Source organism: Pecten maximus, chromosome 19, assembly GCF_902652985.1.
Source record: "Pecten maximus chromosome 19, xPecMax1.1, whole genome shotgun sequence".
Taxonomy (NCBI): Eukaryota; Metazoa; Mollusca; class Bivalvia; order Pectinida; family Pectinidae; genus Pecten; species Pecten maximus.
This window is the reverse complement of record NC_047033.1, coordinates 15,275,340-15,290,082: the sequence shown is the minus strand read 5'-3', so window position 1 is coordinate 15,290,082 and position 14,743 is coordinate 15,275,340. Positions and strand designations below refer to the sequence as shown.

At 38.0% G+C, this 14,743-nt stretch overlaps 1 protein-coding gene across 1 annotated transcript; it reads right to left on the bottom strand.

Annotated features, from left to right (window-relative positions):
• Nucleotides 1-386: 386 nt before the first annotated feature.
• LOC117317546 (TNFAIP3-interacting protein 3-like) lies at nt 387-13,998 on the bottom strand. The gene is made up of 4 exons (XM_033872359.1): nt 13,891-13,998; nt 13,374-13,516; nt 5,411-5,587; nt 387-1,797 (listed from the first exon to the last, which is right to left on the bottom strand). Exons 2-4 carry the CDS (start codon nt 13,402-13,404, stop codon nt 1,334-1,336), a joined length of 672 nt encoding a protein of 223 aa, XP_033728250.1. The 5' UTR covers nt 13,405-13,516; nt 13,891-13,998; the 3' UTR covers nt 387-1,333.
• Nucleotides 13,999-14,743: the final 745 nt, after the last annotated feature.

The window sequence follows — 14,743 nt, the reverse complement described above, 5'->3', positions numbered from 1 at the left end:
GGCGGACCAACATAGGGGCAACCGATTCCTAACTGTTCTTGTACACATTGGCCAACCATGAGTGCCGACAACTTCACATGCAGTCTCCGATGCCGTCTGAAATCGGTTACGGAGGTGCGAGAGACGAATGCCTCTATCTTGACGTCGCGACGTAAGGCGCCGCGTCCGCTCCTGGGACAGTCACCCAATATCCCTGTAGCTGTGTGACACCCAACTAAACGGGATATTGTTGACTCATGTACACCATATGTCTGGGCTACATGACGATGCGAATGACCATGTGTTATTAGAGCAATGGCCCTGCCCCTCTCGACGAACACTTAATGTACAATCGTATCGAAAAGAAATGTGCAACTGATATGTTCTGTTCCAACGTTTGATTTTTAAATATTAACAAGCACATACGGTGCAAGAGTACCCCGAATGCACGCTTTCTGGAAGAAACTGCTGAAAACAAGCAGCGTCAAGTTGGTTCACAGTCGACTGAATTTTCACAGTGCACGGAGGTAGCCTCCACGTAAAATGAATTAACGTGTCTAAATGTTATATCAGAAAAACCAAATATGCGTTTCATTTGTCCGCTAGTATAGGTAAGCATGGTTCCCGATAACGAAGTTTGACTAATTAATGTATCACTGATGAAGTAATAGCGACAGTACGGACAAGGAAATGTCATTGTTTTGAGGCGATCCAACCTTTCATCAATACACAATATATACAAGAAGTTACATTAAGGAACAAACAATAGAATAATATGATATATTCAGAACAATTGCGCATCCTTTATAATCTGCAAAAGATCATCTGATGTTTAAAGATTGATATTTCAAAATACATGTAATAATTTTTAAGATCTCAGCAAGACTGAGCGTCAGGAAAATGTGTCCGTACATTTCAATCCTATGATGGAAATATTGAGATAATCTAACATTATTCAATTGACACACCTCTCGTCATCACTGCAATATTCATATTTATTGGTATATGTTTATACCAAGCTTGCATCAATCCTACGTTTGACGATGGGAAAACTAGCATTTAAGGATTTTCTATGACGGACACAGTAGCTTAATAAAGTAGTTCTACTTTTTCCATTAAGTGTATTTTATATAAACGTACTTCATCATAAAGCCTGATGAAGCATGTCATGAATCAGTAACTAATCCTTGATCCTGAACAAGATAGCCTTTGATGAAGAAATAGTCTGCTTGTTGTTTTAATTTTCCCCCTAAAATTATTGATTCTGGATACATTCGATGACATGCACTGTTAACAAAATAATGATAAGAATAAGCATTGGATCTGCTGTAGAAAGCTTTGATCATTATGGCGACTAATATTGCCATCGATCGGATTTACTGGGTACGCTTTTTGTGTTTGTCTGTTTGGGATTGCTGAAGACTTTCCGTCTGTCTTGCTCTTGTTTCACATCAACTGAACTGGTGCTCTGTTGTTCGTTGGATAAGTGTTCGTCTTTTGTTGATCCTGACCCTGATGTTCCCCCCTCCCCATCGGCGACGTTTACTGCTACATCCCGCTGAGTTATAGGTGTTTGAATATCATTTTCTGGGAATTGAGATCTCAAAAGTGCTAATTCAACTTCTCTCTTTTCCAATCGTTTTCTCAGTTGTTTGATCTCGTCGTTAAGGTGATTAATCTGTTCGTCCTGTTGCTTGTTGATTTTTGATCTCCTCTCCACTTCCTGGTTCAGACGCTGTAGTTCCGCTTTGAGATCATCCATTTGTTTATTTTTCGTTTCTTTATCTCGTTCAAGGACCTCAATCCTACCTCTCAAGTCTGAAAAAGACAATGATTTGACGAAAATAAAGCTAGAATTTCAATGTGTGGTTTATCGTTGTTTTCATTATCAACTAGATTATTTTAATATATACACACACACACAAAGTTAAGTAGATACACAACGAACAATATCGTTGTTTTTGTGATAATGATCCCCTCGGTCGACAATTGATTCGCCGAAGGCCTATCGTCATTAATTGGAAAACAACTTACGTTGTGTAAGGCTGTTAAAAATAAGTAAATGACTAAAACAATCAATAAATAGTAAAAATAAAAAGGTTTAATAAAATAACAGCGCAAGTTTAATCGATGTGACGGCAGCGCGTGCTATAAAGCAAATGTTTTTGATTTTTGTTTATTTTTTGCAGTTGCTTCATTTCCACAAAACGAAATGTGAGAACGATCTGTGAAGATAGTGATTTGTCCAATCACACGAGGTGGACGAATATGACGTACTTTTTACAATTTGCAGGATTAATCTGAAAAGAAAAGCAAAAACAATAGCAAAAGTAACTAGACAAATATGAGAATTAAGGAATATCACATCCAACGGCTAATTTGAACACTGATATGAAAGTTAAGGAAGAGGGCTAGAGGAATTCCTAAGACAGTATACAAATCTGCTGCCCTTTTCAGATAAGAGACAGAAGATTACACAAACAGGTTTTGGAGTCTATTAAAGATTGCACGAATGATGACAAGGACAGAGAAAAGGCAATTAGAGTGACTTTCACACGTATGATGGCATGGAAAAAGAAAAGGTCATTCGAGTCATTCATGTGACTTTTACACAAATTATGGCATGGAAAAAGAAAAGGTCATTCGAGTGAATTTTGCACGGATGATGGCATGGATAGAGAAAAGTCATTCAGGTGACTTTTGCACGAATGGTGGCATGGACAGAGAAAATGCCATTCGAATGACTTTTGAACGGATGAAGGCATGGATAGAGAAAAGGTCATTTGAGTGACGTTAAGGCTATTCAAACATGGATTTGAAGACTACATGACGCTGACGATGAGAAGAGGAATAATACTGATTCCGAGGGATCGGACAATGATGGTAAAGCGGATGAGAAAGATGGATATTCCGATACCGAATCAGACACGAACAGTAACGATAAACAGGAAACAGTCGATTCATTCATTGTAAGGTCAAAGGGTGGATGGAACTTGATCACATCACGGAGTTAGAAAATCTGTTTTATATGTCATTTGTGTTATTGTTATTTGAGGGATTAATGAAATTACCGGTAAGCTTGACAGTTTTTATCCTCACCTATTTACTACAATTCAAAATGAACAAACAAATCCTTTTTATATTTGTTTAAAATAAAATTTATGTCATATTTATGAAGCGTAATAATAGTTATTTCCCATGATATTTTCAAATACTCTGTTATTCATGTGTTTGTAGACATCTTTCATAAAAGTGTTTTCTTTTTTAAGCATTAAGGTCAGCATAAGACTTGTGCTATTGCGATTGCGTGATCTCGAGAACACTGTGGATTTTAACTAGCTTCAGGCCGTATGATACTTTAAATTACGATAATGTTCTAAGTAATTCCTTTTCAGTTTAAGATTAGGTACACGTTTGCCTATAGGTTTCCACTGGGCTTTTTTGTATGGCCGGACAGCATGTCTTCCGTCACTGTCTCATGAGCCATTGAATCTCACATGAATGCTCAGTCAGCCAATAAAACCATACTAGTACCATACAAATTTTTCATATATAGTTATGTTAGCCACATAGTAAGTTTGGACGGGTCGTAGTCATGAGCCAAGGGCTTCTTTGCTTTTGCAATTTTTGAGAAACAAGGGCGAGGAATAAACATGAGCTGGGTCGAGATAAAAATAGTATAAACGCATGTCTGTAACACATCGGCAAGTAGTAGTACATCATACTTTACATTTGTGATACTGACCAAAGTGGTTCCTACCTAATTTTTCTTTTAATTTATTACTTATTTTATCATTAGATGGCAGATTTCCCAATTAGATGGCAGATTTTCCTCTCTGAATATTTCGAGACATGTAACATAATCGCGACAATTAACATCGTTCCTAAGAAGATTAAGAGAGAGTTCTAGTTCTTGAAGTGTTTGATAAAATTATGAAATGTCCGTTAAGAGAGAAGGATATGTACTTTTTCATGCAATTTTGATTACAAGATACCGATTTCGATTTCAATTTTCCGCCGAATACATTAACAAATGTATGACATAGCCGTGGATTATATGAAACACCACGGGGTGTATTTAGCTTTGAGCCCCATGACCTCTTCTCCCGCCGAAACTCATACTGAACGTTTCAATTACTGTGAATCGTACCTCTGTAATAATCAGCTAAATGATCATGGCCCCTGGCCCAATCTGGCCCTAATGGCTTTTGGTATATGTGACAGAGTTTTACATTTTAAATTGAGTTTCCATTGCCAGCAGTCAGCTTCATGGGTATAACTTTTTCTTGTATTTTACAATCATCTTCTTTTTCTTTGAAAAAATGTTAAAAAAAATTGTGAACTATATCCGAACCTTTGTACAGCCCAGCGTATTTTAATAATTTTATTACAAACACCACTAAATGTTAGGAGATGATCGACTGGTTTTCTCTATTTTTCTCAGAACCGTCTGCTGTGTGTCCAATATCCTGAGCGGCATATTTATCGGAAATGAGTCTAATATTTACAAATTAAAAAAGAACCCACACCGCACTAAAATAACTATGATTATCACATTAATCCAACTGATCTGCACAAAACCCACTGTTCTCAAATAGATTCAGCTGTTCCTAAAATACACCTGATACAAACGACTGAAGTAAGACACAAACTCCCATTTTTATGTTTTATACAAGCCAGCAGTTCTTAATATACACCTGATGTGATTCTAAGGTAAGCTGAAAAACATTACATAATAACTCATCCTTCAGAATGATACCTCACGCCAGTGAATGGTTCCTATATTAACGTATGAGAGAGATTCAGCACAAATGAAAATTTCGACTTTTTCATGAAAAGGAAAGAATGTCATGATCATGTCCCCTAATTGAGGCAGGACCAACAGAGAATAACGAGATAATAACTTAAAACGAATATATAAGAAAAGATAAAGATCTGCGAGAAGACCCAATCTAGCATAATACCAAATGGTACACACTGTTCTCATCTTGACGTTTAAACTAAATGATAAGCGATGATTACTGTGATGTCAGAATCACAGTAGCATGGCAACCCACTGTAGTGCTCTTGGATATATAAATATTGTTCATTTCTACTCAGTAGCAATTATTGTACTGTAGTGAAACCTACGTTTGAATGATGTAACATGATTCTGACGTAACATGTGAGTTATTGGCCTTGGCACGTGTGCGTGTTCGACAGCATAGTCTGGCGACCATTCTAATAAATGGTTGATTCAATTCGGTGGTTGTGGTTTGATCCGGGGTCTTGGCCCGACGTAACACCCACCGCAAAAATCCTACTGATAATAAAGACATAGGTTTGTCTCGGTCAGGGCACAGAATCCATACCTTCCTCACAAAATTTCATTGAAGCTGAATAAGTTTGATGCTTTGTGTGTTAGAACAACCTTGCATTTTCGTTTGCTTACCTTCAACTAAATCTACATCCCTGCCCGTTACTGGTGCCTGAGCAGCACGTTTGGCCATATTTTCTTTCAAACGTCCAACTTCAACGTCTCTTTGTGTCACTTCCTCGTTCAAACGCTGTATTTCTTTTTGATTTGATTTGGTTTCCCTTTCAATATCCCCAATCTTATTTTTCATGTCTGAAAAATCAATTGATTTGAACAAATTTCACAGCAACACGAAAACATAGATTTGCATATTTTCTAATTTCCAGCTTTCTATTGATATGTGATGAATATAAATAACGAGAAGGCTAAATATCTATATACAACATTTTATCTTCCCCGTTGCGATGGAATGAACGTGGGTCGGAGAGCCATCCCACACCCATTCTTACAGAGATTATGTACTCTATCATGAACAAATAAATATTTACAATCAAATGAGAACCATCTATCGCCCATATAGTAGTAACGCGATCTGTGTATATGTACGCTCTTTCCCATAACAAAGGGTCTTGACATTAGACTTGTCTAGGATAGTTCACTCTCCTACAAATCGGTTTCATCAGATGCGCGTATACAGGAACAGATTTTCCTGGGCCAGTGAAGCCAGTGTACGTAGTATTGTTTGTTTTGACCTGTTCCCCTGGTTTTCAGAATGGTTTCCACCTTCCACATATCGTCGTCCCGAAAATCTATTTTCTGTAGTTCGGACTGGTAAAAAGTTCCTTTGATCTCGTCTCCATCATAGTCTTTGACTCTGTACACTGGTAAGCCCCCGCGTAGTATCTTTTGAGAAAATGGTGAATATCTCCCCGGTCCATTTTTCGTCATACTCTCGAGAGAAAAGGTTTCTGAAATGAGACGACCTTACTGTATCTCTTCAACTTTGAACTTGAAAGGTTTACGGACTTTCTTCGTTTCTCGTAAGACTGACTATTTTTTCGGCCAATACATTCCCAACCAGATACACGTCTCTTTGCCTTTAGATACATGTGCAGGGGTCATACCGATCGTCTGGTGATAGTCTGATTGTAGCTTTTGACAAACGTTTGTAATTTCTTAACCTATCCATAGTTTCTTATCTGTGTGAAATATCTGTACCATCTCAATTTAATGGTTTTGATGACTCGCTCGGACACCGCTGCTTTGGATTCGTTTTGCGCAGAGATGTTGTAGTCCGTATCGATGCAAAAGCAAATTTACGTCTTTTGATCTAAATTCCTGGTCCTTATCAGTATGCATCCGAACGGGTTATCTCCCTTCGTGTAAAATATCCTGTAGCGCCTTAGCTACAGATTTACCTTTCTTATCTTTTAACGACCTCACCAACACATATTTGGAGAACACGTGTAACAGAGCGCATGATAAATTCAATTTAAATCACTGCCTCCGCTAGGGATCGAACCCGAGACCTCTGACTTACTAGTTTTACGCTCAACCGATCGAGCTAAAGAGAAAATCTCTCTAGCCGAGCGGTATATTGCGGCTAGTATTTACCAGGGTTATATACTCCCCCTCCAGGAAAGAACTCGTCCTCGAGTTTCCAGGGGTAACAGCGATGCTTGTGGAGCAAGGCTGAGTATTTTTTCCGGGTCCCTACATGGGCGCCAATGTAACAGAGCGCATGATCAATTAAATTTAAATCACTGCCTCCGCTAGGGATCGGACCTCTGACTTACTAGTCTTACGCTCAACCGATCGAGCTAAAGAGAAGATCTCTCTAGCCGAGCGGTATATTGCGGCTAGTATTTACCAGGGTTATACACGTCTATGACCACATAGTACATAGTACATAGTCATGACCGTCATTTTCACTCCTGGACTTGACCATGTCCGTATGATCTGCAGACCACTGGTCGTCGATCCCCGTTACTACTATTCTACTCCTTTTAACTTGTTTGTGGAATGATCTCTGAAGGCTGTAAGGCTTTTGGCGTTGTAACCATTTTCTCATTTTGTATTTGCTGATGACGAATTTTCCGGCCTTCAGTACATATCTATACATTTTGCCGGGCCCAGAGAAACTCCCAGCATTTGCAGGATTGACAAAGATGTCTTAGATAATCTTCCGAAGAAGGCATCCTTCCTTGTCAAGTGCTATACATTGAAATGAAGCTTTAACCAAGATACCCAACTTATATCAGCTTTCGTCCTCTTCACATTCGTCATCCGATTCTTTATCTTCGGATTCGTTTTGATCGGCACACAATTCTGCTAGGATATAGCGATTCTTCTTAAGTGCCATCTTTATCGCTTTAAGATCCTCTCAAACATCGTTTATGAATTATGTGACAACTTCCATGACCTTTTCGTGAACCGATCCGTTTTGTAACTGAAGGATGTTCTGATTTGATCCATATCTTCAGATTCCATCTTCTCGTTTGCTTTTCCCTGTGCTTCTTCATCAGACATTCAGTCATTTACGTATTTCTCAAACTTTTGATTCTATTCCGTCTCGTTAGAGGACCTTGCTAAAGTCATCATGGTATTGAATGCTTCGTATTCTTCCCTTTTGCTTTTTTCCTTGTCAGACTCTAGATTGTCAAATGGGATCCATCTATTTGACTTAGGCACATCTTCATCGACAAATTTTTGTTTACGGGAATCAATTTCTTTAAGTGTCTCTATAAATCATGTATGTCTTGGAACATAATACCACAATCGTCACAGGCTGACATATCTTCTTGTGGTAACTGAGTTTCGTCTAGAGTTTACTGCTGCTGTTTCTGGTCGAAATACGTCCGCTCGTTAGCCTCAAAATGATCCTTAGTCTGGTCTTCCTGTCCTTTTATAGGCTGTCTAGAAAAGATAGCACTGCGCATGCGTAAAGACTCTGGAGTTGATGGTTTCAAATCGATTAGAAGATACCCGTACGGTTTACTGTTGGCCTCTTTGAAATATATCATCAAATGTTGTACATTTTCAAGATACATCTGTCTGGCTAGAGTCATGATTTGCTGATTGTCGATGGGGTTATTTAACAAAACCAAGTAATGACAGTTACGTCTCTGTGATGGGTCCCTATTGTAGTAGACGTTCTGGTTGATTACGATGACGGATAAGTTTCTATTATGGCTGCCTTCCGTAAAAAAAAATCGTTTATGCGAGGGTCCTTGCTTGATGATGACATTAAATCATTCCAGATGACAAACTTTCTTACTCTGGGATTTAGGAAGGAACCCTGGTCTAAACCCAGTGGTATTCCCTGCATAAATCCAACCTCTGTTACAACCGCTGATCTAATGACGTCATAGAGAGGTTGCCATCGTTTGTAGAGCCATGCGATTCTTTGTGGAGGAGGTGTTATTTTGGTCAATCAGTTTTGTAACAGTAACTGTACGAAGGAAATCTCCCCGCAGGATGTGGGTCCTGACACATTAGCTGTGGGTTAAGCTGTAATGGGTTTTGAAAACAAAGTCCCGCTGCTGTTGCTGGCAAACATGACTACCCTCCTGCGGCGGTGGCGGTGGCGGCGGTGGCGGTTGATACCTATGGCTGTCTTCCTATATTAGTGTTGATAAATAACCATGTACGTTTCTCTGATGTCTTTTCATGACGTCTTTTCTTGAAAACCAGTTTTGGCAATCACGACACTGAACTTTATACATGTTTACACCTCGGCGTCCTGTCGTGAAAAGACAAAAGTTAAGATTTATGGCCTATATTCACACTCTAGGGCAATGCATTGTGGGTAAAGTAAAACTCAAAACAATGGATAGTACAACAAATTTTATTATTCATTAGTTCATAAAGCAGACATAGCATTGTAACATAAATCCTACATGTACTCTGAAATGGACAATATGATTTATTTACACTACTGAGAATCATCTACCTCCCGCATAATGGTATTCGGGTGATCTGTGTCAATTGTACTCCCTTTTCGATAAAACGGGGTCCTGAAGTAAGAACTTTCTAGGATAGTTCACTCTACTAAAGTATCCTCCAATGGCCGTCAGTGTAGCTAGTGATCACATCGTCAAGCAAATATGGTTTGGTTGGTGTTTAAAGCTTCTAATCTGATTCATATGGGGCATGATTACTTTCTTGTCGAGACATTCCTTGTAATGCTAAAAACGGGCACGATTTTTTACGACATACTTCTTAATGCCTTTAGCTTTTTTGTAGATGTCCTTAGTTCGGACGAGGTAGGCTAGTGAGTCGGTGTCTGTAAAAAGTAGAGTTGCTTTCGCTCCAAATTTGCTTTTGATGCAGTTGTAATGGAAATCATACATCAGAGTTCTGGAGATATTCGGGATGGAGAATCCGACATAGATAGGTCGGTGCAGATATCATTTTGATTTAAGTATGTGAACGCCGACTAAATCGTCAGAGAAAATTCTGATTTCATGAAATGTTGAGTTACATGTAAATTTTATGGCATTCTTTTCACTGTTGACTAATTTGACATCCATTCTTTTCCTTTAATTTTCCATGGTCTTCTCGAATACGCTATTATTCATCAAATTATAGAAATCTTTCTCGAAATTGTTTCGAGATTATTTTCTCTTCTCCGTGTTGTAATCAATATAAGACTTCAACCAAGGAGATTTCTTGAAGGTAAACACTCTGTGAACCATGGTCAATCGCATTCCTAATGATATGTACTGTTTGTTGTTCCTATAATGTAAGAAATACGTTTCCTTGTTTTTGAGGTTGGACACTAGTTTTTTTAGCAGAACTGTAATGATCCAAACAGTAGTGCAGGTTTTCATATGATTTTTCACAATCTGCAATATCCCGCCATAAGGTCTTGCTGTAGTTAGACAACTCATCTTTCATCACGGTCATTCGTTCTGGGGCCAAGGGGTGTTCATTGTGTAGGTCGTGGAGTTCTGGAGGGTACTCCTGATCCACTTCCAATATGTACGTACCCTTCCGTCACATCATCGGGAACAGTTGTGATGTCAAGCATGTAATTTTCGATATCGTTAAGCCAGGCAAAGTGGTGGGCGGGGAGTGACTGGGACATGGCCCAGCCATACAAGCTATTGGTGTCTAAATAAGTGATGTATTCTGCTAACTTGGTTTTGTCGTGTCCGGGTACATATCGATGATTGATCATTGATATACCTCCTCGCAAGCCTTTCTCAATGTATAAGTGCTGATCGATATCGGTGAGCAGTTCGAGTCTAACATCGGTCATTTTAGCGTTGCTTGCCAAGCCAGTCGAGGGTTGGTGTACAAATGAGCTGCGTCGAGCCCATACGACTCCAAACATAGAACTCTGAAATTCTCGAACACATCGGCAAGTTAAAGAACATCTGTCAATGCATAAAGATCCGAAATTCATCAAGATTTTTTATCTCGAACTGTTTCAAGTCTTTGCGAGCGTTATCGTACTTTTCATCTGTTACGTACGGAAGCGTATTAGGGCCACATTTAAACTTCTTTTATTTTTAATTTCCACACTTTATTGTGTAAATTATACACTTAATGTGTAAATTATACACTCTTAAGTGTAAAATTTAAACTTTAATCTGTTAATTTTACACTTAAATATGTAAATTATACACTTTAATCTGTAAATTATACACCTTAATGTGTAGATTTTACACTTTATTCTATACATTTTCCACTTTAATCTGTAAATTCTCGAACACATCGGCAAGTTAAAGAACATCTGTCAATGCATAAAGATCCGAATATCCATCAAGACTTTTTATGTCGAACTGTTTCAAGTCTTTGCTGCGAAATGCTTCCTTTGGAGGGAGAGTAGTTACCTGGAACCTTTGTGGACTATCAAGTATTAATAGGGGTACACCTGCTTTTTTAATAGGAGCTCGATTCCATCTTTACCAAAGTCATGTTATATATATTATATAATATATATAAACTTCCCTATTCCCTCATCGGATAAATTTGTGATCAGATTTTTCCAGCGATGTTCAAAAAAACTGAAAACTATCTATGAAGTCCATACTTCCTACAAAAACAAAGAAATGTACTGCATGATAAGATGGGAAGCCTAGCCTCTTAAGTTAAATCTCTGTGAAATATATCACATTTCCATCTGTTGTTACCATGTTTGCCGAGGTGTCGATTCAATGTATTCCTGTGTGACATTATCACAATATTAGCATGACCACTTTGCATTCTTTGACTGATCACTTGTATCTTCAGTAACTTTTCTCTTTCCCATCTTGGAATGATTTTTCCCTGTGTTACGTAGATGCTACTCCTCCGAGTGTCTGTTTTAGAATGATTTTTGTCTGTTTCACGCCTGTATTTATACCTTCTGTCAATTTATTTCGCTAGTTTTTAGTTCATTTCTTATTTGTGTTTTTCAATTATCCCGAGATTTCACACTGAAAGTTAGATCTAATTACATTTTCTTGCTGTGCCGACTTGGAGCACCGAACTGGCACTACATCCAATATCCAACAAAGCCAGTGCGTTTAACAACACGGCTAATACACTTAACATTATGGTATTTAAATATTTAATACGCATACACACTTACACATGATACACAGGTGGCGCTATGGGACTTAAACACATTTTCGCCATTTTTATTTTGTCGATAGTAACACAAAGTCACTCGGAAAATGTAGAATTTAAAGGTTAGTTGTTCCAGATGTATGATGAGATAAAAATCAATCATATTTGTTTTTGTTATATGTACACGCTGATAAAGACTTGAATGTCTAGCGTATGAAGTACGTTGTACAAATCAGATATAACACACATGTATATATATATTTATAGAAATTTCATCATCTTCGTTTCAACGGCAAATAGCAAATATTGTTATCTGACTCACTATATAAATGGATATTAACCAAATTTGACTGTTTTTCCAAAAGATTAATTTTAAAACATGATTAACCGTGAATGCTACCCATGGACTGTTGCCCGGTCGCGTGATTTACCGTGAATGCTACCCATGAACTGTTGCCCGATCACGCGCTGCGCAATCGAACGCGCCTAATTACAAGTATACAGATGACAGTGACTACACTACTTGTCGTCTGTTTGTAAACATCGGTCAACTGTAAACATTACTTCTAGGTTTGAAGACACAGACGATGACGGGCTTTTAAATCTTATAGAGGACAGAGACCCAACTAATACGAAGAATATCATCGAAGGTTCTGTGAAGCAGCCACTTTGAGTTTTGTAATTTATTCACCTCAATGGTTAGATAACAAAACAGTTTTTTTTGTGCCTCATCAGTCACCGCCCTGCAGGTAGGGCGTAAGGATTGTACCTGCTGCCCCCATTACATGATCGTAGGAGGCGACTAAATTCTTCCTAATGTCTCCCTTGGCAATGCCTCACTTTTGGCCTTTAGTTGAGCGTTCGCCCATGTGAGGAAGACTTTGGGTTCTGTCCCCTGGTCGAGACATACCAGTCTTTGAAAATGGTAGTTGCTGCTCCTGCTTAGCGCTCAGCATATTAGGAGTGAGAAGATTGGTTCGCCCGTTGTCAGTATAATGTGACCGGATGGGGTGTGCTGCTTGGTGTCTTCGGCAGTACGCTTCAGTGAGGTAGCACTATAAATCGGCAAAAGTGTCGGCCTATCACAAGGAGACTTGACACGAACATACCGCAGCCTCCCAAAACACACATACGCACTCGCATGCATGTCGCACGCACGGGAGGCCGTCCTTAAATGACCTTAGCTGTTAATAGGACGTTAAACAAAATAAACCAAACCAAACCAAACCAAACTTCATCAGTCAACGGTCAAAACAGTTTTCACGAGGTGTTGGTACTGACCAAGTGAACGGTTTCCCGTCTTGTTATTTTATAGAATGTTCTAGAAGAACCTAACAAACCACCACTTGTTTAACCATTTCTAAACATGATGCAATCATTCTGCAATCTAAATATAGATCAACTACGGAAAACCTGTGACGTAAATGTCCCACCTGGACAGGGTGGTACGGCAGGGTGGTACTATGGATTATATAGAAGAATGAGGTGGCCCAGAACCCCCACTTTTATACTACTCAATGTAACAAATAGTATGTGTTACCTTCAAATTCCCTGGTGGCACCGTTTCCCATATTCGTTTCTTTCCGTGTACGGTTCGAGTTTGGTCATAAAGAGATTAAGTCCTCGTCTTTTTAGAATAAAAATTTCCTTGGTATTTCAAGTTACAGGATACCAGCGTGACTCCTTTAAGAAAAATCGACAAGCCAAAATTACAGCAGAATGGAAAATGTCATAATAAACTTTAAACCTGACACGAGTTCATTGTCTACTTATGTACTCGTGTACGTACAGTATTGCTGTCCATGTAAGGCAAGGTGAAAAAGTCCAATTTCAAATTTTATGTTATTGGAAGGAAAACATAATAAAAAGCATAACTGTTTAACTTAAGTACATTCGAAAACTGACTTTATACTGATAAATAAGGTTGTTTAGATTAGCTGTGGGTTGAAGGACTAACAAAACATTACGTTGAAAGTATTCTACCTCGAACAGAAAGAGACTTTTGAATGGTTAGGCAAACCAAACTTATCAAGAAATCTTCTTATTCTATACTTTACCTTAGATACCAAGTAGAGTTAAACTAATTCCGTGTCGAACACCATTCAGGAAGAATCACTTCTGATAAGAGTGTATACATCATGACCGAGAAGTGGCGTTATGTGTCATTTTACAGGTGAGAACTGAACGGATGAACGAACAGCCAATGCAATTTTATAATCAGCACGTAAATTTTAAATGCCTTATAGTCTCCGAAAGAAAACGCTTTACATTTAAATTTTGATGACTAGCTGCAGTATTTCTGCATGCATACATAAATATCAATTTTTCTAAAAACGTATGTAAAAATGGTAATACAATGCGGTTATTCAAATTGACTATCTTATCTCAGTATTAACTCGAATATATTTATGTTATGGATTTATAAAAACATCTTATACCTTTTAGGTTTTATTGTCTCAAAACCTTGTTTTGTATTATGGTATAAATGTACAGCTGTAGTAATTGCTATTAGCACTGATGTCAATAATTTTTAGTTTTCAAATTTGAAACACGTTTCTGTACAATTCAATACAATACAAATAAGGGGTTCTTTTGAAAAATCAATAATCGTAATGTGAGGTAAGGTTTTTGGCGCCATTTATTTATTTATTTTTTATAAAGGTATGAAAAAATCAAAAGCTACATTCTGCATACAAACAATGGATAATTGATTATGCAAAATTATGTGAACTATTTCATCAATTGATTTCAAAATCAACATCTCGCTCAAAACTTGGTTACAAAATAACAGCTACATATTTCTTGTTAAGTGATAAATTCGTTATTTACATTAACTCTATTTGGTTTGTATTCTGTGGTTACGTGCAGTAAAGAAACGTTAATCAAAGTTTCTCAAAAAACGTCTACGTA